Below are 21,268 nucleotides of genomic sequence, written 5' to 3'. Positions count from 1 at the left end.
TATTTTTAATGAAATCTGAGAGCTTTTCTAATGTTATGAAGGTAGAAGAATACATTTTGTGCACATAGAAAACAAAAATAACGACTTCATTCAAAAATTTCTTCGATGTCGTTTACTACCTTTCTGGGCCTTGAATGTGTCAGTTGTATTGCTGTCTATGAAGGGTCAGAAAGCTCTTGGATTTTATAAAAAAAATTTAGTTCTGAAGATGAACAAAGGTCTTGCAGGTTTTAGAACGACATTAGGACGAGTAGTTAGTGACAGAATTTTATATTTTGGGTGAACTAGTCCTTTTAATGTAAATCAAATGGACATGAGGCTCTGAGGAACAGAGTGGGTCCATGGTGCTGCTGCAAGATATTCCACCAATTTTTGTTTGATCATTTGGTCTGATTTTTTTAAGGTGAAATTTCAGTGTTGTCATCTCACAGGAACGAATTAAAAAACAGTTTGATGTTTTCGAATTGTAATCATAATTCACAATATAAATGTTTTATAGTATTTTTGGTCAAATAAATGTAGGCATGGTAAGAATACAACTCAGAAGCATCAAAAATGGTAAGTGTATGTGTGATTTACATCAACTAATGCTAAAGTTGTAAAAGTTTTTTTTCTATTTTAGTTGCATTTTAAGTAAAATTGAAAATATATGACGTACTGCAATAACGATTATTGTAATTAGGGATACACTGATATTAAAATTCTGTGTAATTGTTTTCATTTTTTGGCTGATAACTGACTAATATGTAACTTATGTAAATAAAAATACCAACAAAGCAGTAGATTGTTCCTCTATTGCTAGTTGATTTGGATAAAGTCATCTGTTAAATGTGAAACATGTTAAATAAAAATACTGTTTTGTCTAAATCTATTTAAGATGAAAAAAAAAAGATGTAAACACTGAATTTAGGCATTACAACATTATAATGTTCAGTGTGAAAGATGCGCATTGATTTTTCAAAATATTTTTTTATATTCGTTAAAGATGACATTTAAGTGTTATTATTAAATTATTAGTGTTTTCAGTGGCAAGGTAAACTAGGATAAATCAACATGTGCAATAAAATATCTAATATCAGCCAACTGAGATAATTCTCAAAATAAATTGATAACTGAAGTATACAACTCAGATCTGATTTGGAAAATGAAGTACATTAAAAGTTAGGAATGTGTTAATATCAGTCCTGACCAGCAGAGGGAGACTTTATTCATGTTTAGAGGGCCACTGAGACTAAGAACAAGGGTCTAGAGTAGATGCACTACTAAATGTTATTCTTGTACTGTATAACGGTGTATTTCTGTTTTTTTGTGTCCTAGTGTGTGTCATGTAATAAGTCCTTCAAGAAACTGTGGTCCCTCCATGAGCATATTAAGATTGTCCATGGCTTTGCCGAGAAGAAATTTGCCTGTGAAATTTGTGAGAAGAAATTCTACACCATGGCCCATGTCCGTAAACACATGGTTGGTACGTACAGTAAACGTGCACAAAGACACTTTAGCAAATCTTCAATAAGATATCAAGACATCTTTTTAAATGTCCGTACAGCCACAAAATATATTAAAGAAACACAATGACTAATAAAACAGGTCTTCTGTCTGTCTCTAGCCCACACAAAGGACATGCCGTTTACCTGTGAAACCTGTGGAAAGTCTTTTAAGCGCAGCATGTCACTGAAAGTGCATTCACTGCAGCATTCAGGAGAGAAGCCCTTCCGTTGTGAGGTATGAACACATTATGTGACATAATACGTAAGTGGTCTGTTATGATATTGTGACTGAGAGAAAAAAAAACAAAAAAAACAATGGGAAATCCAAATATATATATATATATATATATATATATATATATATATATCACCCTATATTTATTTATTTTTTATTTTTTCCACCAGAAATGACACAGGCTTCTCCCAAAAGATAACAAGATGATCTACAAGAGGCATCATTGTGGAAAAACATATTTCTCAACTTTTATTTACATTTTAACAAAAAGTGGCATTTCCAAAATTATTCAATCAATAGAAAAAGCCTTTATTGGCTATTACAGCAATCAAAGCTTCCTATAATTGCTGACCAGCTTTTTGCATGTCTCCACTGGTATTTTTGCCCATTCATCTTTAGCGATGAGCTCCAGCTCTTTCAGGTTGGAGAGTCTCCTTGCCATCACCCTGATCTTTAGCTCCCTCCACAGATTCTCAATTAGATTTAAGTCAGGACTCTGGCTGGGTCACTGCAAACTTTAATGTTTTTGTCTGCTAACCATTTCTTCACCACTTTTGCTGTGTGTTTTGGGTCGTTGTCGTGCTGAAATGTCCACTGGTGCCCAAGGCCAAGTTTCTCTGCAGACTGGCTGATGTTGTTGTTGAGAATTGAGATGTATTGCTCCTTCTTCATGATGCCGTTTACTGTGATTAGGTTCCCTGGTCCACCGGCTGAAAAACACCCCCAAAACATTAGGTTTCTACCACCATGTTTGACAGTGGGGATGGTGTTCTTAGGGTTGAAACGTCTTGGATTTTTTTAATAATACTTTGCACTGTAGCCACTGGAGCTTCAAAACATTTAGATATGGTCTTATAGCCCTTTCCTGACTTGTGAGCAGCCACAATGCACAGCCGCAGGTCCTCAGTGAGCTCCTTTGTCTTAGCCATGACTGTCCACAAACCAACAGCAGAGAGCTTCTGTTTTTCACCTGTTGAGTTGATTAAAACAGCTGTTCCTGATGAATCAGGGTAATTAGGATGCTTTAGAACAGCTTGGACTATTTGGAATGGTATAGAACTTTGGATTTTCCCATGTGACAGTTTGCAAAGGGAATGAATAATTTTGGACATGCCACTTTTTGTTCAAATGTAAATAAAAGCTGAAAAATATTTTTTTCCACAATGATGCCTGTTGTACATCGTCTTATAATCTTTTGTGAGAAGCCTGTGTCATTTCCGGTCAAAAAAAACATGCTGGTTGAATAAAATAACGAGGTCAGAATTTGCCGGGGGTATGAACCTTTTTTTTGCAGTTGGGATGTGTTTATGTTAAAACGCATACAGATCATACACTGATTGTCATGCTTTCCCCCCCCCCCCGAACAGATGAACGTACATATGGTACGTTTTATGTGTCGTTGGTTTTGTATGTCACTGCAGTTCTGACTTGAAATGTCCGTTGAGTGGCACTATAACTAATGCTCCGTGACGTTTTTAAATAACGTACCATTTGCACTACACCTAAACCTACACAATAGTATGAACAAAACCGAATGTGACATAAAAACACAATCACAAGCATGCTGTTTTAGCTTGTTTTTCGACCTCTCATCTTTTAGCTCTTTCATTGTGAGTCCTGTTTTTTGACGGGATTCGTACCCAAGGATTCTGCATCCTAAGTTCAGTTCTACGCCGGCTGTGTCAGCTTGTTACATCAGAAAGTGAAACATATGGAGCTGTAATCATAACTGTGTATGAAACTGATTATAAGTGCTCGCTGTTTTATCGCCTCTAGTGTTCATTTCTGTTAGAAACTGCAGTGAAATATACTTATTGGTACGTATTTTGCGCCTTGCGAAAAATTCCCGGATGTACGTATGTGTCATGAGACCAGGTAGAGAAAACCATTAAAAAAAACTGATTATACAAGGCAAAAGATATAATACTGGTTACAGGGTTGGTACAGGCTGAATCCTTGTTTGATGCCCAATGTAAAGTCTGGTTCCTGAACCAAACCTAGTTACAAACCACTGCACCACATAAACCCCTTTTCTGCTCTAGAAAGTCCTAAATAGATGCACATCTAAGCTGTTGAATTTGGTACAGTATATACATCCCCCACTGTTTGATTTCCCCAACTTGAACCTCCATTTATTTGTGGTTTTGTCTCTTTATTAATGCGTCGTTTGAAAACTCTAAAATACATTTCCAAAGTGTAAGAGTATAAAGCAAACAATATTAAAATGATAATTATATTCGTAAATGTGTGCTATTCCAGCCTGTCCATATTTACATCTTAAATTTGTTTTTGGCAAATGCTGTAAAATGCCAGATCCACAGCAGGATGTTGACACACAAACAACACTGTATTTCTGTATATTTGAATAAGACAGTGTATAAAGATTTGCTTATTACCGTTCATAGCATTTAGTTTGTTACATTTGTTTACTGACATCTTTTGGCTCATTAACGTAACCAGTGTTGCCGTCAGACTAGAGCTATTCTAAAAGTGCTGTTTGTCAGTCTGTGACGAGAGCTCTGTGTGTTTATGTGTAAATACACAACAGAAAATGCATTTGTTATATTTCTAAGCAAACTCAGCATGTAAATATTGGTTATTTCACCTTGAATGACTCTTTTGGCCTTTTTGACCAAGTAAGGACTACTTGGCCATTTGTTAACATTCGTATTTAATTCAGTGGCAGTTTGTCTGAATACGCAAAAAACACAGCTAAAGTTATTAATGGAGAAAGATGTTTTTTGGAACTAACCAGTTTAACTGTTAAAGTAATTTGTGCTTTAGTTTAAAACGTTTTTGTTCAAACAGTGTAACACGTTGTTTCGTTTATATTACTGGCGCCCTCTTGTGGACTGTTGACTTTAAAAATCTTCCGTTCACTTTTCTGAAATTGTTTTTATAATTTGAATGTAATTTAAATTTTGCAAATATTTAAATAAATAAAATTCTCAGCCTTAGTATGAATGGACAAACTGCTTGTTGGTGGAATCTCGTCTCATCACTGTTAAAATCAGTGTCATTTTGAATAATGTAGAATCTTTAATAACTGTAATAGCTCTTTTGGTTTTTCCCTCTGCTGTTCTTTGGGACATCTTTTCCTTAATGCATTAGGGGTTTACACCCAATGAGGGTGGTCAGGGTGGGGCTCACTGGTTTCACTTAAGGGTGCAGTGTAAAAGTCTAGATGAGTGGGATTGGCCTGATTCCTATAAATAGTATGTCAATGACAGGCTTATGAACCGTAATGACAGGTTATTATGGGCATATTACAAAGTTGGGATTGCTTCAGTCTGGCCCTGATTTGAAGTGAGGCTTAAACAGCATCCACCCACATGCTGTCTATTTCTGTGTGTGTGTGCAGAACTGCGATGAGAGGTTCCAGTACAAATACCAGCTGCGGTCCCATATGAGCATTCATATAGGACACAAGCAGTTTATGTGCCAGTGGTGCGGCAAAGACTTCAACATGAAACAGTATTTCGACGAGCACATGAAGACGCACACAGGTGAGCTGACCCCATGGTGATAAAAAAGACTCTATTGTTATCTTTTGCATACATTTGTCAGTTACTTTTACTATAATAATGATTTTTCTAATCTACAGTGGCCCCAAAAAAATCATGCAAAAACATCGCAACAAGCACAGTTTTCATCTAAAACCTGTCTCTGTAATGTTTTTATAAAAAAAAAGGAGTGAGGCAGGTCCATATTGCAATTGTTCAATTTAATCATTGTGAGTCCATATAATGCAAGTGTGTGAATCCCTTAAATTTAACACTTAAATTTTTTTTTTTACACAAAACTAACACAGCGGTAATCCTTTTTCTTTTTTTTCTTTTTTCTTTTTTTTGGTATATCACCATTAACTTACGTTTAAAAGGTTGTGTGAACAGGACCTTTTTGAAAAATACCAGTAAATTAGTTCTGGCAATTTATAACAAATTGTAACATTACCAGTAAATTGCTGATAAATTGCTCTGTATGAATGCAGAATGAGATTACCGGTATAAGCTGACGAATGAAGTCTGCTTTGGTCCAAAAAAACCAATCATAGCGTTCTTATAGAGATGCTGTGATTTGCTCTGAGCTGTTTGCAAAGCTCTGCTGCTTTTTTAAATTAGTGTTTCTATGTAAATATGCACTGGATGGACATCTTTGATCATTCCGCCTTGTCTTGCAGCTTTTTCAAAGTATTGCGCTCGAGACCCAGCCTTCTTTTCCATTCATCAGCGCTGCAGCTCTGCAGTTTAATACTATTACGCGCATCTCGTGTTTATAAGAGTCTGACACTCAGACTTTAAAAATGTTGTCAAATTGGACAAATAGTGAAACTAAAGCGCTGCTACTCAAGTGTGCGAATAAAAAAAAAAACAATGGCATGGCTTTTAAAGGAACACTCCACTTTTTTTGGAAATGGGCTCATTCTCCAACTCCCCCAGAGTTAATAAGTTGATTTTTACCGTTTTGAAATCCATTCAGCCGTTCTCCTGTTCTGGCGATATCACTTTTAGCATAGCTTAGCATAGATCATTGAATCCTATTAGACCAGTAGCATCACGTTCAAAAATGACCAACGAGTTTTGATATTTGTCCTATTTAAAACTTGACCCTTCTGTAGTTATATCGTGTACTAAAACCGGTGGAAATGCAAAGCTGCGAGTTTCTAGGCTGATAAGATTAGGAACTACACTTCCATTCCGGCGTAATAGTCAAGGAAGTTTGCTGCCGTAATATGGCCGAAGCAGGCGGAGTATTATCAGAAATGAGTTCCCAGCTAGTTTAGCATTTGCACATGTGCTGCGTGATATTACTGCTCCTGCTTCGGCCATATTACAGCAGCAAACTTCCTTGACTATTACGCCAGAATGGGAGTGTAGTTCCTAATCTTATCAGCCTAGAAACTCGCAGCTTTGCATTTCCACCGGTCTTAGTACACGATATAACTACAGAAGAGTCAAGTTTTAAATACAACAAATATGGAAACTCGTTGGTCATTTTTGAACGTGATGCTATTGGTCTAATAGGATTCAATGATCTATGCTAAGCTATGCTAAAAGTGATATCGCCAGAACAGGAGAACGGCTGAATGGATTTCAAAACGGTAAAAATCAACTTATTAACTCGGGGGGAGTTGGAGAATGAGCCTATTTCCAAAAAAAGTGGAGTGTTCCTTTAAAGTTTGTTTCCGATGACTGACATCACAGAATTTACCAGCATTTTGGTGCTGATGTGTGAATGGTCTCTTACCGGTAAAAAGCCAGAACGCTGTTGCCTATGTGAAAAGCATATTTGTGTTTACCAATAAAGTCATACTTGTAAATGGGCTAATGTCAGCCGAAGTGAAATAAGTGTGTGGGTGTGTGAAAAATACTAATATTTTAAATCTTTTAAACTGTTAAATGTGGGTTCATGTTTGATGTAAACGTCGGCACGTTCTGAAGTGTGACATAAGTGCGTTGTGGTTTTTGAAGTTTTAGCTTTGAGGTATTCAGACAATTGCATTATATGGACTCACAGGAATTAATTGTTTTCCTAAAAATATTGGTTGGTTTGTTTGTTTCTTAATCCATTTGCATTTAGGACTAGAGTAAAATTGAGGTTGGCCATAACTGTATATTCTGAAACCCAGACCAACACAAACTTGTTAGACATTTATTAGGGTTTTGTATTTAAAGGTTGTATCAGCGATTTCTAGCCTGAAACATAAAGTGTAAAATTCAGCTGATCTTTCATCACGATCCGCTCGCTGCCTGCCCCATAAATTGTCTGTGAAAAAACCGCGTCTCTCTGGTCAGCCTAGGGTCCGAGATATCCCAAAAAAACAATCGGCACTACCAACCTTTCCACAGCAAAAACAAACATTGTTCCAACCAATCAGCGTCAGGGGTTTGGTGTTGTGGACTTTCGCTCCGCCTCCCTCACATCCCTGCACCAGTAGGAAAGTCCACAACACGAACCCCCTGACGCTGATTGGTTGGAACACTGTTTGTTTTTGCTGTGGAAAGGTTGGTAGTGCCGATTGTTTTTTTGGCATATCTCGGACCCTAGGCTAACCAGAGAGACGCGGTTTTTTCACAGACAATTTATGGGGCAGGCAGCGAGCGGATCGTGAAGAAAGCTCAGCTGAATTTGACACTTTATGTTTTAGGCTAGAAATCGCTGATACAACCTTTAATATAACATCAGCACCCATTTAGTTCTATTAAATTAAAATATGGCTATTGTAAATATAGTTTTTGTATGCCAAAAACCTGTGTACATTGTTGTAAAGAGCAGGTCATTGATTTTTTTGGTGTCCTAATATTGTGTTGGAGTCGAACCAGCTTTTTGTCTGTAAACCCCTCACTTCCATAAGCCTACTCTGCTCTGATTGGTCAGCTGGCCAAACCTGTTGTGATTGGCACAGAGAGGAGTACTTGAGCAAGTTAGTGAGCACTACCATCTGTGTTACCAAGTCTGCGGTTGTTTTTGATTCACACGGGTTGAAGCGACCCCAATTACATCATATATAGCCCCTGGACGCAAATTTACCAGGGGAACCCTGACAAAAAATTTTTTATTTTACACCTCGGAACATGATTTTTAACAGAAGACCCCCCTCAAATTATTAGAACTATTTCAGTAAGACAGTACTACCATGGTTTATCTGGAAACCTAAAGCTGCACTAGGTATACATCACATATTAGCACAAAAAACTAGATATTTTGAGCATTCACTTGAAAATGTACACATAATGTATCAATCGTACTTACAGGTTGTGGTTCGGAGATGCTTGTTAGTCCAAAAAAAAAAGATTAGAAGGCAAAGAAGACAAAAGCCAACATTAGAGAAGCAGTCCTTTCTAAAAATGACGAGCATACAACAAATGTTTCGAGTTGTATTGCTGTTGTATCGTGGAAAAAATAGATTTTAACCACTGATTCTTCACATCATCATCTTTTGGCAATAAAACAAAACAGTGCAGAACACAGCTTCTTCTCGACATGATGTAAACACACTAACTAGCAGACTGTACATGTTTGGTGGGCAGATGGAGATTATGCTAATGTGTTACCTAGTGACGTATATCAGTAACGGAGAAGATTCGAAAAAAATTTTGACTCGTTACGACGATTCTGAGCCGACACTTTCATGGTATCTTTATTTATCATGCAATTTTTCAATAACAACTTTGCGAAATATTTACATTGAAGGATAGCTACGTTATAAATTGCAAAAAAGCTATTTTTCGAAAACCCATATGACCTGCTCAAAAATGTTTTTTATGCAAAAAAAAAATAAAAAATACTAAAATAGTAGAACAGTTCCGTTCAAAAAGGTTAATTTGTTTTAGTGTGGAGACTTAGATTTAAAATAAATTGCTCTTGTTTTCTTTAATTCACTTAGGTTTCTTGTTCCTGTATGTGCAATTTTAGACTAATTTTAGAGTCTTTCTGATGTTTTTCCCTAACCTCCACTTGGTTCTTCAAGTCTAACCTTGTAGCGGACACATTTAAACTCCTGTGGTTAAACACTCCCAGATGTCCTCTATAATAACATCAGACACCACATGTTTAAATCCTGCTCTCCGTGTAGCTGTACTGCCAGTGAACGAAACGAGATCTCATTTTTTTTCTCTGCCATCTTTTTATTTCCCTTCAGGTGAGAAACCATTCATCTGTGAGATCTGCGGGAAGAGTTTTACCAGTCGGCCCAACATGAAGCGGCACCGGCGCACGCACACGGGTGAAAAGCCATACCCCTGCGAAATCTGCGGCCAGCGTTTCCGCTTTTCCAACATGCTCAAGGCGCACCGAGAAAAGTGCTTCCGGGTCACCAGCCCGGTGACCCTTCAGCCTGCCACCATGTCGCTTCCCATTCACCTCACCGGCCACACGCCGTCTTCAAGCCACACCCCTAGCCCAACCCAGCCCGCTCAGTCGACGCCCGTTGGCCCCGTAATGATCAGTCCCGCTGCTGGAGGGCCCCTACCGCAACGGGCGGTCACCGCTCACAGCTTCTCTCATTTGCACATGCAGACGGTGCCCGCACAGCTTCACCCCGCACACACTCACACTCCTGTCCATCACACAGGACACGCCCCCATGACGAGCCACGCCCCTCAGCAAATCTCAGTGCAGCCTTCTGTCCTGCCCCCTCCCCCTGCCCTGTTCAAAAGCGAGCCAATAAACCACTGCGCGCACGAGGACGCGTACCTGCGACAAGGCGCCGCTCCGCAACACCACTGAAACACTCTCTCATACACAAACTCACTAATGTGAAATCAGGTGCTCGCTGGAGAACAGAGCGGAGCGGACGGACATCATACATCTGTCTAATTCTCACAGGAAGCTGGAACTCAGTCAAATGCAATGTTTATGTATGTATGTGTGTGTGTGTGTGTGTGTGTGTGTGTGTGTGTGTGAGAGTGTGTGTGATACAAAACTGATACTACAAACCAACTTGCCACTAGCACTCGTGACCAAACAGGATTGTTAGACAGCTGTGAACTGATCTCAACACAAGAGCAACAAACTTCCTAAAGCATTACTCGGATTCACTTAAACTCTGTCACAACGATCAAAACAGTGGGTCATTGGGATTTCAATGGCACAAACATGTTTCTCTCTTAACTCTTTATCGACTCAGCTGCTGTTGCAAAGGATCTACGGGTTCAAACGTTCACAGGTTTAAAGGTCTAGATTTCAAAATGCAGTGTAACCTCTTTTAGAAATGCAGGTCTTCCCGACAACGGAAAATGTTCATATTCTACATAACGAATCATATACACCAAGTCATTACACAAAACTTAGTATACAGCACTTAAGCAGTAAACTCAGTGTAGTCTAAATGACTGAAACGTTTCTGTTGCCTGATTGTGGTTGTCAGTGGTTTTATTCAAATATGGAGTTTTCTTACTTTCTTTCTTTTTTTTCTTTTTTTTAAATAAAATAAAATATGCTTACTGGGTAATGCCTGTAGCTCTCCGGCGTGTTCAGTCGGAGGTTGAGACTGTTAAGGAAGACCAATGCTGTGATGTGTCATAGGAAGACTGCAATGAAAGGCGAAAAAAGATCTTCATTAGTTTTACTGTATGTTCTATACAAGCTAACTCACTTAACCAATATTTTTATTTGTATAAAGTAGATGAACATGCTCTGTGAGACTTTTTTAAAAAGGAAATTGGATTTCTATGTTGACTTGAGATGCGTGCTTGTGAGATGGGTTGGAAGGGTTCGTTTTTAATCACGTATTCAACCGAATGTAGGAGAGGAGATTGTGTGTGAATGTGTGTGTGTGTGTGTCTTTAATGATCTTATGCCTGTGGTGCTGGTATCAAAAGCTGCTTTTTAGTTGCTCTCTGTCCTTTTCCTGGTACATGATTCTTTATCATGCAGATGATTAGTGTGTGTGTGTGTGTGTGTGTGTGTGTGTGTGTGTGTGTGTGTGTGTGTGTGTGTGTGTGTGTGTGTGTGTGTGTGTGTGTGTGTGTGTGTGTGTGTGTGTGTGTGTGTGTGTGTGTGTGTGTGTGTGTGTGTGTGTGTGTGTGTGTGTGTGTGTGTGTGTGTGTGTGTGTGTGTGTGTGTGAGTGAGTGAGTGAGTGAGTGAGTGAGTGAGTGAGTGAGTGAGTGAGTGAGTGAGTGAGTGAGTGAGTGAGTGAGTGAGTGAGTGAGTGAGTGAGTGAGTGAGTGAGTGAGTGAGTGAGTGAGTGAGTGAGTGAGTGAGTGAGTGAGTGAGTGAGTGAGTGAGTGAGTGAGTGAGTGAGTGAGTGAGTGTTAAAATGGTTGCTTATGTGTTAAATAGTGATGTTAGGAGCAGCACAGATTACCCTGATTGAAAGTCCTGAGTCAATCAGACTCGGCTGATTGATTGATTGTGAATTATTTTTGTTCTCTCTCCTTAGACAAAGGCATCTGTCCTCTGCACTTTACTGCCAAGTTAGAGGTTTGCGCAACTGACAAAGAATTGTTTATCATGTGTCTGACATGTGAAAGATGGCTGGCTGTTGGAAAATGGAGAGAATCAATTGGGGATCCTTTGTTATGTGTCAAAGAACTCTATAGTTTGTCCTGTAAGAAGCTGTGTTTTATCTCATGCCCTGCCCTTCTCATCTGAGAAGTAGTCTTATTGCTTCAGGTGGCTGTCAATCATAATGTGTTTCGGGCTGCTTTTTGTCTGATTCTCTCCATTCTCCATCGGGTTGATGGAATGCACTTTCTAATAAAACCTTGCTAGATAAGAAAAATAAGCAGACCATAATAATGTTTATTCTTGTGAGGTGTTTTTAATCAAATCTCTTCTCAGCTAGTCTGTTTCAACCTCTCTACCCTCTCAGCAGTGTTTTATTTTTAGCGTTGTGTCTGGTACAGAAACATCTGACCTTTGTTGATTTCTGTTTTGTATTGTTTTCATGTTTTTTTTGCAACACCATGATGGACTTGCATTAATGTTGGGCCTTTTTTTATATTGTTCATTTAACACTTTCTGCTAACTTTAAAGAAGTAAAAACTGAATTAGCCACAAGCACAACTCACTTGTCTGAATTTGTGTATGTGTACAACCTAATTGTGTTTGGGCAGGCAAAAAGCATTAATTTGAGAAGTGGGTCATTTTTAATGACTAAAGGGCCTGTTTCGTGATCATGACCTCAATTTCTTTATACCTTTGAACTTGTTTAGACTAGTGAAGATTAGATAAAGTTATGCAGGTTGCTTTGGGTTTAGTCTCGCTTTGAATCTTTACATTTGTTTTAAGACAAGCACCTTTTAGATGTTTTATACAATTAAGTTTAGCTTTATGTACAACAACACACTATACTGTGTGTGTGTGTGTGTGTGCGCCTGGTATTCCTAGACCAAATGTCCAACAAGTATAGTAATACCAGTAAATTTTGACATTTTTTTGGTCCCAATGAGGAAAGCAGCTTATAAAAATGCAAAAGATGTGTAGGTTTAGGGGTAGGGTTAGGCAAAGGGGATAGAAAATACAGTTCGTACCATCTAAAAATCACTATGTCTATAGAAAGTCCCCATAAAGCATGGAAATCCAATGTGTGTGTTCCTGTTTTTCTCAGTGGGGACTTAAACCTGAATACACACAGACTCATAGGGATTTGTGTCACCATAGGACCTAAATTGAGGAAACAAGCTTATAAATCATACAGAATGATTTTTTTGAGAATGTAAAAATGCAGACAGTCTCCAGTGAGAGGTAGGTTTGGTGTAGGGTGATAGAAAATATGACGTGTGCAATAGAAAATCTCCCACGCATTACGCCAAGGATAGCAAACCAGACGTGTGTGTGTGTGTGTGTGTGTGTGTGTGTGTGTGTGTGTGTGTTGAATGCAGAAGTAATACGTCAGCATGTGATTAGAGTGTCACTGATCTCGTTGAACTCTGGTGATGAAAATGAAACAAATGGCATTCGCATTCATTGTTTTTCTTCACAATGTCACAGATTTGATATTGTTATCTGTGTTGAGTTACGTATACAACTGCATTGATGGCTTCCCTTATGCTCTCAGAATAAATCAATAGCCTCACTTGTATCTTCTACCCAACATAGATCTGTAGAAGAGTTCATTTGAATGTAGAGTAGTCTATATAGACTGATATAAATGCCAGTAGCAAGACTTTCCTGTTTGGAAATGGTGATAATGACAAACAAGTTCTCTTTTCCACTCCTCCCATTTTTTGTAAAATGCTGTCATAAGCATTTCTCTTCAGAGGGAACTATAAAGTACAGGATGTTATTACTAGACTAAACTCGGTAGTGCCTCTGCGTCCAAACTGCACTCGCTTAGGATTCACTTATCCACCTTTTTCAACACGAAAGTATGGGTGGGACTTCTGGTTTATTATCTGCTATAGTAAAGAGAAGAATAGCAATGTGCAGGAAATGGTAAAACTGTTTGCAGTACAAACCAGTGTTCTCATAATTAAGATAATAGATTAAAATAATATGGTAAGACACAGCAATTTGCGAGCTGTTTTGTACAGCTAAAAAAATAGTTGGACGTGGATGAAACCGGAAGCCAGACCCATAAAATTTACAAAGGGCTGCGTATGCTTTTAGTGGCACATTGTTGCTGTTTACAAGCGTAAATTTTTAATGTGCTCTTGTAATATATTTTTGTAAACGTGAGTAAAACGGAAATACAAAGTTGAGGTCAAAAGTTTACCTACACCTTGCAAAATGTTAATTATTTGACCAAAATAAGAGGGATCATACAAAATGCATGTTATTTTCTATTTAGTACTGACCTGAATAAGACATTTCACATAAAAGATGTTTACAAATAGTCCACAGAAGTAAATAATAGTTTAATTTATAAAAATGACCCCGTTCAAAAGTTTACATACACTTGATTCTTAATACTGTGTTGTTACCTGAATGATCCACAGCTGTGGTTTTTTGTTTAGTGATAGTTGTATATGAGTCCCGAGTTTGTCCTAAACAGTTAAACTGCTGCTGTTCTTCAGAAAAGTCTTTCAGGTTCCACAAATTCATTGGTTTTTCATCATTTTTGTGTTTGAACCCTTTCCAACAATGACTGTCTGATTTTGAGATCCATCTTTTCACACTGAGGGCAACTGAGGGACTCATATGCAACTATCACAGACGGTTCAGAGCCGGGGGGTGAAAACTTTTTGCATTTGAAGATCAGAGTAAATGTAACTTGTCTTCTGGGAAAAATGTAAGTATCTTCTGTAGCTTCTGAAGGGCAGCAGTGCTTTAAGTGGGCCGGTACGCGCCGGTACTCAGTACCGCCACTTCTAAATATAGCTCTTGAGAGTACCGCCACCTCTCCATGCGCCCAGAACGTGCTTTTAGCGTACCGGTACTCTCATTTGCACATCTGTTATAATCGTTTGGCTGCGCTGCCGCTTTTCAGAGCGCCCTTCACAAGCACGCTTCCTAATTCGTCCCACCGAGAGCAGAGACTACATTACCCATACACCAATGTGTTTTACAAGTGAAAAGCGCATGCGTCGCTTTTGCCGTTGTCATGTCAACAACTCAACGTGGTCCGGAGAGGGTGTGTAAAACGCGCAAACAGCTGCTCGGTTAAAATACAAAAACAATGAGAGAGCAAAATACAAATTATTTTATAATTTATTTTATATACATTTTGTGTAAAAAAACACTTTACAAGTGCTGCTGCTGATAGCAGCAGTGACTCAAGAGAGAGCAAAATACAAAGTAGTTTATAATTTATTTTATGTACATTTTGTTAAAAAAAATTTCAATACCTTTTTGCACATTTTATTTATGTTCAGTAGCTCTTTCTAGTAGCTCTTTCTAAGGGTATTTTTTCAATAACCTTGTGCACATTTTATTTATGTTCAGTAGCTCTTTCTAGCTCAAGCAAATCCACAAACTAATAAAATGATTTATTATTTTGTATAAGGTTGTCTGTTGACTGTTGTATATAAAACCCATTCAATATAGTTGTTGTTACCTCAGGGGAGGCGGAAAAAAAATAGAGTACCGGCACCTCTTTTGGGCCACTTAAAGCACTGAAGGGCAGTACTTAATTAAAAGTAAGTAAGAAAAATGTACACATCTTTATTCTCTTCAAAAGTTTTCACCCCCAGCTCTGAACCTTCTGTAATAGTTGCATATGAGTCCCTCAGTTGTCCTCAGTGTGAAAAGATGGATCTCAAAATCATACAGTCATTGTTGGAAAGGGTTCAAACACAAAAATGATGAAAAACCAATGAATTTGTGGGACCTGAAAGACTTTTCGGAAGAACAGCAGCAGTTAAACTGTTCAGGACAAACTCGGGTCATTTTTATAAATCCAGCTATTATTTTCTCTTGTGGACTACATGTAAACGTCTTTTATGTGAAATATCTTATTCAGATCAGTAAATATAAAAAAAACTTATTTTGGTAAAATAACATTTTGCCGATTCTGCAAGGTGCATGTAAACTTTGACCTCAACTGTACTGATGCAACACAAAGTGCATACGTACACAAAGGTACAAAAATGTAAAATTATTTACGAACCCCCCTTCCAGGTGATACCATTCTCACGCTCTAGTGAAAGTACTGAATGTACAATAAAATGTACAAATAGGCTTCGCCAGTCCAGTTTTGACCCATTTGTTCACTTTAAATTAGGTGTTCTTTGTGTATTTTATTTGTAGAAGGTCTGAGTCGGAAACCATAGCTGTTAATGATCAGTACAGTAGCGCATCGCAGCAAGTTTCTCAGTGGGGTTTGGATCGACTGATGGATGAGAGGCGGAGCCCATGCGATGCGCGTCACCGTGGTTCCATGAAGCACGATCGGACCATAAATCTCCAGCACTGTTGAGAAGCCGGGCAGAAAGCAGCCATCGGTAGTGATGAACATCTAAACTGGACATCGGGCTCAAGGTATTCTGCAGTTTTACTTGACAATTATTCCATTATTTCTTGTCATTTTTTGTGTTTATATGCTGTGGGCTTTTTGCTTACCTTATACATCACATAATTTTGTACACATATTTGAAATTAACGCAATTTGTTAGTATCGAAGCGCACGTAAAATCAGGTGCTTCTGTTGCATCATCTGTTCTGTAATGCATGTAAAGTGAAACCAAGGTCATAGAAATATGCTGCGTAACTATTTTTGATTACAAGCTGTTAAAGCAAAACATAATTAATCACGATATCATCTAACTTATGTTACAGTGGGCTATATCGTATTAACAGTATTTTGTGCACGTTCGCTGTTAACGAGCCTGTTCTCGCTCAATGGAAACAAGTGAGTAGGCTATAGTTTGGTAAATGTGAAATCATATTTCTCTGTATTCTTCTTCTGTTATAGGTTGACACTGTGCAGCGGCGAGCTTAAGGTGAACAGGGGTGAGTTGCAGCATTTTAATTATAGATACAGAGGTCTTAAAAGTTTAAAACTAGTTCTGTGAATCGACATAAGGAAAAATGACTCACAACCTAACATCAGTTTTTAAAACAGCAACATTGCTCTTGACACAAATGTTTTATTTAATTCAGTTTTGTTTTTACACTACCAGTCGAAAGTTTTTGAACAGTAAAAATGTTCATGTTTTTAAAGAAGTCTCTGCTGCTCACCAAGCCTGCATTTATGTGATCTGAAGTACAGCAAAAACAGTAAAATTGTGAAATATTTTTACTATTTAAAATAACTGCTTTCTATTTGAATATATTTTAAAATGTAATTTTTTCTTGTGATCAAAGCTACATTTTCAGCCGTACTGCAGTCTTCATTGTCACATTGCAGTCACATTGTCCTTCAGAAATCAGTCTAATATGCGGATTTGCTGTTCAAGAAACATTTTTTTATTATTATTAATATTATCAATATTTTAAAAAGCTGAGTACATTTTTTAGTATTCTTTGATGAAGAAAAGATCCAAAGATCAGCATTTATGTGAAACAAAAAAATGGGGGGGGGGGGGGGGGGTTAAGTTGATCAAAAATGATGATAAAAACATTTATAATGTTACAAAAAAATTCTATTTCAGATAAATGCTGTTCTTCTGAACTTTCTATTCATCAAAGAAACCTAAAAAAAATCTACTCAGCTGTTTTCAACAACAATAATAATAATAATAATAATAATAATGTTTTTTGAACATCAAATCAGAAAGTAGAATGATTTCTGGATCATGTGACTGGAGTTGCTAAATCAGCTTTGAAATCACAGGAATAAATTACAATTTAAAACATATTCAAATAGAAAACAGTTATTTTAAATAGTAAAAATATTTCAAAATTTTTACTGATTTTTGCTGTACTTTGGATCAAATAAATGCAGGCCTGGTGAGCAAAAGAGACTTCTTTAAAAAACATTCAAATCTTACTTTTCAAAAACTTTTGACTGGTAGAGTATTTGTGAGATTACCACTTAATACCCATAAAAACCCAGTCCTCAGTTAATAAATCAATGCGCTATCAGAATCAGAAATTAAATTATAATTTAAAGAATTAAATTATAAAAAAAAATATTACTACATATCAAGTACATGTTTATATTTTAATACTGTGAGCTGATTTTCTAACTTTTGTAAAAATTGAAAGAAAATTGCTTAAATAGAAATTCAGTTTAAAACCATAAAGTTGTCTCAATTCATGAATTCATTCAAGAGATTGCCAGATTTTTCAATATTTATAGAAATGTTTGACCTTGTATCTGTATCTGGGGGTAAAACTATTTTTGACAAATGCAATGAGCATGCAGGAGACTCTGCAAGACTTTGTAAATATTCAATATTGTTCAATATTAGGGCTAAGGTTTAATTTACTTCAAGGCTGGGTTTCATTGTTTACTTTTTCCTAACTGCTACTGCATTCTGCTTATTTAGCTTTTTCTTTGTTTCCTCCCCTTCTTTTTTTTCTTTTGTCTTTTGTCTGTTTGACATTCTGGCATAACCAGATTGCTCTTTTCATTTGCAGTGGCGGAGCAAAAAGAGCAAATATCAGAGACGAAATCTGTGCTGTTCCTCCCTCCTATCCATGATGCGGGACTCTGTCTTCAACTGCTGCGTCTCCCCACCCCATCCTCCTACAGGAGTGGACGAGAACCAACAGCGAAGCAGAGCTCAAGCTCCTCCCCCTAACGACAGGCGTTTCCTTATATTCTTTGACTTTGACGAGACCCTGGTGGACGAGTGCAGCGACGACTCTATGGTTAATGTGGCGCCTGGTGGAGTCCTGCCCGGCTGGCTGAAGGACACCTACCGTTCCGGCCACTACAATGAGTACATGCAGCGTGTGCTGGCCTACCTCGCCGAACAGGGTGTCACCCCTGCTGCTATTCGAGGCACAGTGGAGAAACTCCCTCCCTGCCCAGGCATCCCAACTTTGATGCATTTCCTGCTCTCCCAGCCTTCAAGGGACTTTGAAGTCGTTTGTGTGTCAGACGCTAATACCGTATTCATTGAGACGTGGCTGCAGCACCTGGGCTTCCACCCACTGTTTCTGCGCATTTTCACCAACCCGGCTCACTTTGATGATAATGGACGGCTGCAGCTTCGTCCCTTCCACTCCCACAAGTGCCTGCGATGCCCCGCGAACATGTGCAAAGCAGTGGTGGTGAGGCAGTACGTGGCCCAGCGTGTGCGAGAGAGGGGCGGACGGCCGTATCAGAAGGTTTTGTACGTGGGCGATGGGGCCAATGACTTTTGCCCGTCACTCACACTGTCACCTGGCGATATTGCATTCCCGCGTCGGGACTTCCCAATGCACAAACTCATCCAGGAGATGGAGGAAGCCAAACCTGGAGAGTTTAAGGCCAGTGTGGTGCCCTGGAAAAGTGGAGAAGATGTCGTCAACACCCTGAGGAAGATACTAGAGAGGCCTTGAATAGATACATACACCTAAACGTGACCCTAAAAATGTCTACAGCTTACTTGAGTACATTCCAAAGTCTTTTGGCTTTGCCAAGAATGTATCAACTTAACTGCCAGGCTGTTAAGGCTCTTGCATTGTTAATGCAATTGAAATTACACCAGTATAAACTTACGTTCAAATACACATACATCCATACAAGAATGAATATATAATATGTATGTGTTAGTGTGTATGTGTGTTTATGATTGAGAATCTTACACTTTTAAAAAAAAATCTGATTACATTAACACTAACACTGGCTAGTAGAGTCTATCCCTAAATGCATTATTATTTTTTTATTATCATGCTTAGGACCAATTTCTGTGTTGTACTGTCATTCACCCATAAATATCTGTTCTTTTTATAGTTTTCAAGATGCAAATCTGATAGGTGCTATAGGTGAGTATTTATGTGAAAAATGCTGATTCACTACAATGATCATCTTGTTAACCAGAAATAACTACCAATGGAGTTAGTATTTGTTATTGAAATATTGTATGTATTGTATGCTATGGTTTTTATTAGTGAACTTGAACCCATCCTCTGTCGGCAGGACGAGCTGTAGTTTTTAAGTATTTGTGTTCTGTTGCGTGTTTGTTCCTTTCTCTTATGCAAAGTCTGTGAACTTTGGATGCGAGATTATGGATCTAAAACTTCACCAGCATGGATATAAAGCCATTTACTCAACTCTGTGGCCGACTGTGTTTTGACCCCTCACCCCAGCACCTGTCATGTGTCTTAAATGGTTTTCAGGATATCTATAGACACGATAAGATCATCAACTAATGTCATGTTGACTTGTGTAGCACTTTTCACAGTACATGCTGTTTTGTATAAGAATCTGACTGACACACAGAAAAAGCTTTAAGAAATATCCAACTTTTCTTTTTTTCCTGTAAGAACAGGAAATTTGTAAATTTTATGGGTCTGGCTTCTGGTCTCATCCGCGTTCAGCTATTTGTAGCTGTACAAAACAGCTCGTTTTGCTGCTTGATATTGCAAATTGGTGTGTCTTACCATATTATTTTAATGTATTATCTTAATTATGAACACAATGGTTATTAGTGCAAAAACTTTTACTGTTTAAAGCACATTGTTATTCTTTTAGTTATTTCCCTATAGTGGATAAGCTTACTTCCGCATTGAATAAAAAGGTGGATAGCTTTGTGCTGTGTTCCAAGTCGAAAGAGGGAACATCCAAGTTGAAATGTCCCACTTCCAACTTCAGTGAGTTCCAATCAACCACATGTCATGCTGAAATATTTCTGTCAATTATGGCAAAAACAGAAGAAAAAAATAACAAAATGCTGCCTTTTGTTTTAAAACGGCTGATGAAATGCTAAAATTAAAGTATTATTTTATAAACTTATGTTTAATCTGACTTAAAGCAGTGTTCCAGCATTATAAATAGGAGGTGGGAAAGATCCTAATTTCGAGTTGTCTGGAACGCAGCATTAACCACTAGAGAAGGTTTGCACTTAGGTCACGGTTTGGTCAGTTACCTGGATGCGCGGCCATATTGGCGATACTCGGATGTAAACGACAGCATTGATTGCACAGTTAATGTACTACTGCATATGTTGTTCTGCTAATTTATGCTGTCTAAACCAAGGAAAAACAGGCTGAATCTGCTAAATCATATAGAGGAGGACTTAGTAAGCAGAAAAGGGCACAATATTTGGACAAACTAAAGTTAATAGGTGGTAAAGATGCAGTAGTTAGCCTATTTCACCTACCTGACCGGAAATGATAAGAACAAACACAAATGTTGTCAAGATTCTTGCCCTGGAAATCCTGGTTCAATTTGGCCAACCACCAGACAGTTCCTCAGACAGTTTTTTGGACATTCTCCTTGATTTGTTATAACTTTTGGCCGTCTATAGTACTCTGAATGTTTTTCCTGGTCTGCCCGATTAGTACAGCCCAAGACATGGCAATAATTGACCATTTTCAGTAGCAATCAGCAAAATATGCGAGTTTCGTTCGGTTCAGTGGCATTGTTTACGTTCAGTGCCTACAATATGGCCGATTGATAATGCATCTTGAAAACACTCTCTCTCTATATATGGATTAAACGAATCGATTATTTTCTTTAAAAAACACTTATGCACTCTTATGTTATGCCTGTTTAAGGCTAAATTACTGCTAAAAATAAATGAATTAAATACATTACCGTTAAATGATTTCGGTTAAGCAGTAAAA

The 21,268-nt window shown here is 38.0% G+C and overlaps 2 protein-coding genes across 3 annotated transcripts in view; both read left to right on the top strand.

Annotated features, from left to right (window-relative positions):
• Positions 1 to 12,232, top strand: part of znf652 (zinc finger protein 652) — a 33,125-nt gene extending 20,893 nt beyond the window's left edge. For both annotated transcript variants that reach the window (XM_073833342.1, XM_073833343.1), the window contains exons 4-7: positions 1,318 to 1,465; positions 1,607 to 1,722; positions 5,084 to 5,228; positions 9,365 to 12,232. In XM_073833342.1, coding sequence (XP_073689443.1) covers positions 1,318 to 1,465; positions 1,607 to 1,722; positions 5,084 to 5,228; positions 9,365 to 9,951 — 996 coding nt within the window. In that variant the 3' untranslated portion in view covers positions 9,952 to 12,232. The remainder of the gene's footprint in view (positions 1 to 1,317; positions 1,466 to 1,606; positions 1,723 to 5,083; positions 5,229 to 9,364) is intronic.
• Positions 12,233 to 15,995: 3,763 nt separating this feature from the next.
• On the top strand, positions 15,996 to 19,753 carry phospho1 (phosphoethanolamine/phosphocholine phosphatase 1). Its single transcript, XM_073833341.1, has 3 exons — positions 15,996 to 16,087; positions 16,521 to 16,558; positions 18,131 to 19,753. The coding sequence occupies exon 3, from the start codon at positions 18,191 to 18,193 to the stop codon at positions 19,037 to 19,039; it is 849 nt and encodes a 282-aa protein (XP_073689442.1). The 5' UTR covers positions 15,996 to 16,087; positions 16,521 to 16,558; positions 18,131 to 18,190; the 3' UTR covers positions 19,040 to 19,753.
• The last annotated feature ends 1,515 nt before the right edge of the window (positions 19,754 to 21,268 follow it).

The sequence above is a fragment of the Garra rufa genome, chromosome 1 (assembly GCF_049309525.1).
Source record: "Garra rufa chromosome 1, GarRuf1.0, whole genome shotgun sequence".
NCBI classification, from domain to species: domain Eukaryota; kingdom Metazoa; phylum Chordata; class Actinopteri; order Cypriniformes; family Cyprinidae; genus Garra; species Garra rufa.
This window is presented reverse-complemented; position numbering and strand designations above follow the sequence as displayed.

Coding starts and splice junctions, on each gene's coding strand:
- phospho1 (XM_073833341.1), top strand. CDS start 18,191: ATGATGCGGGACTCTGTCTTCAACTGCTGCGTCTCCCCACCCCATCCT.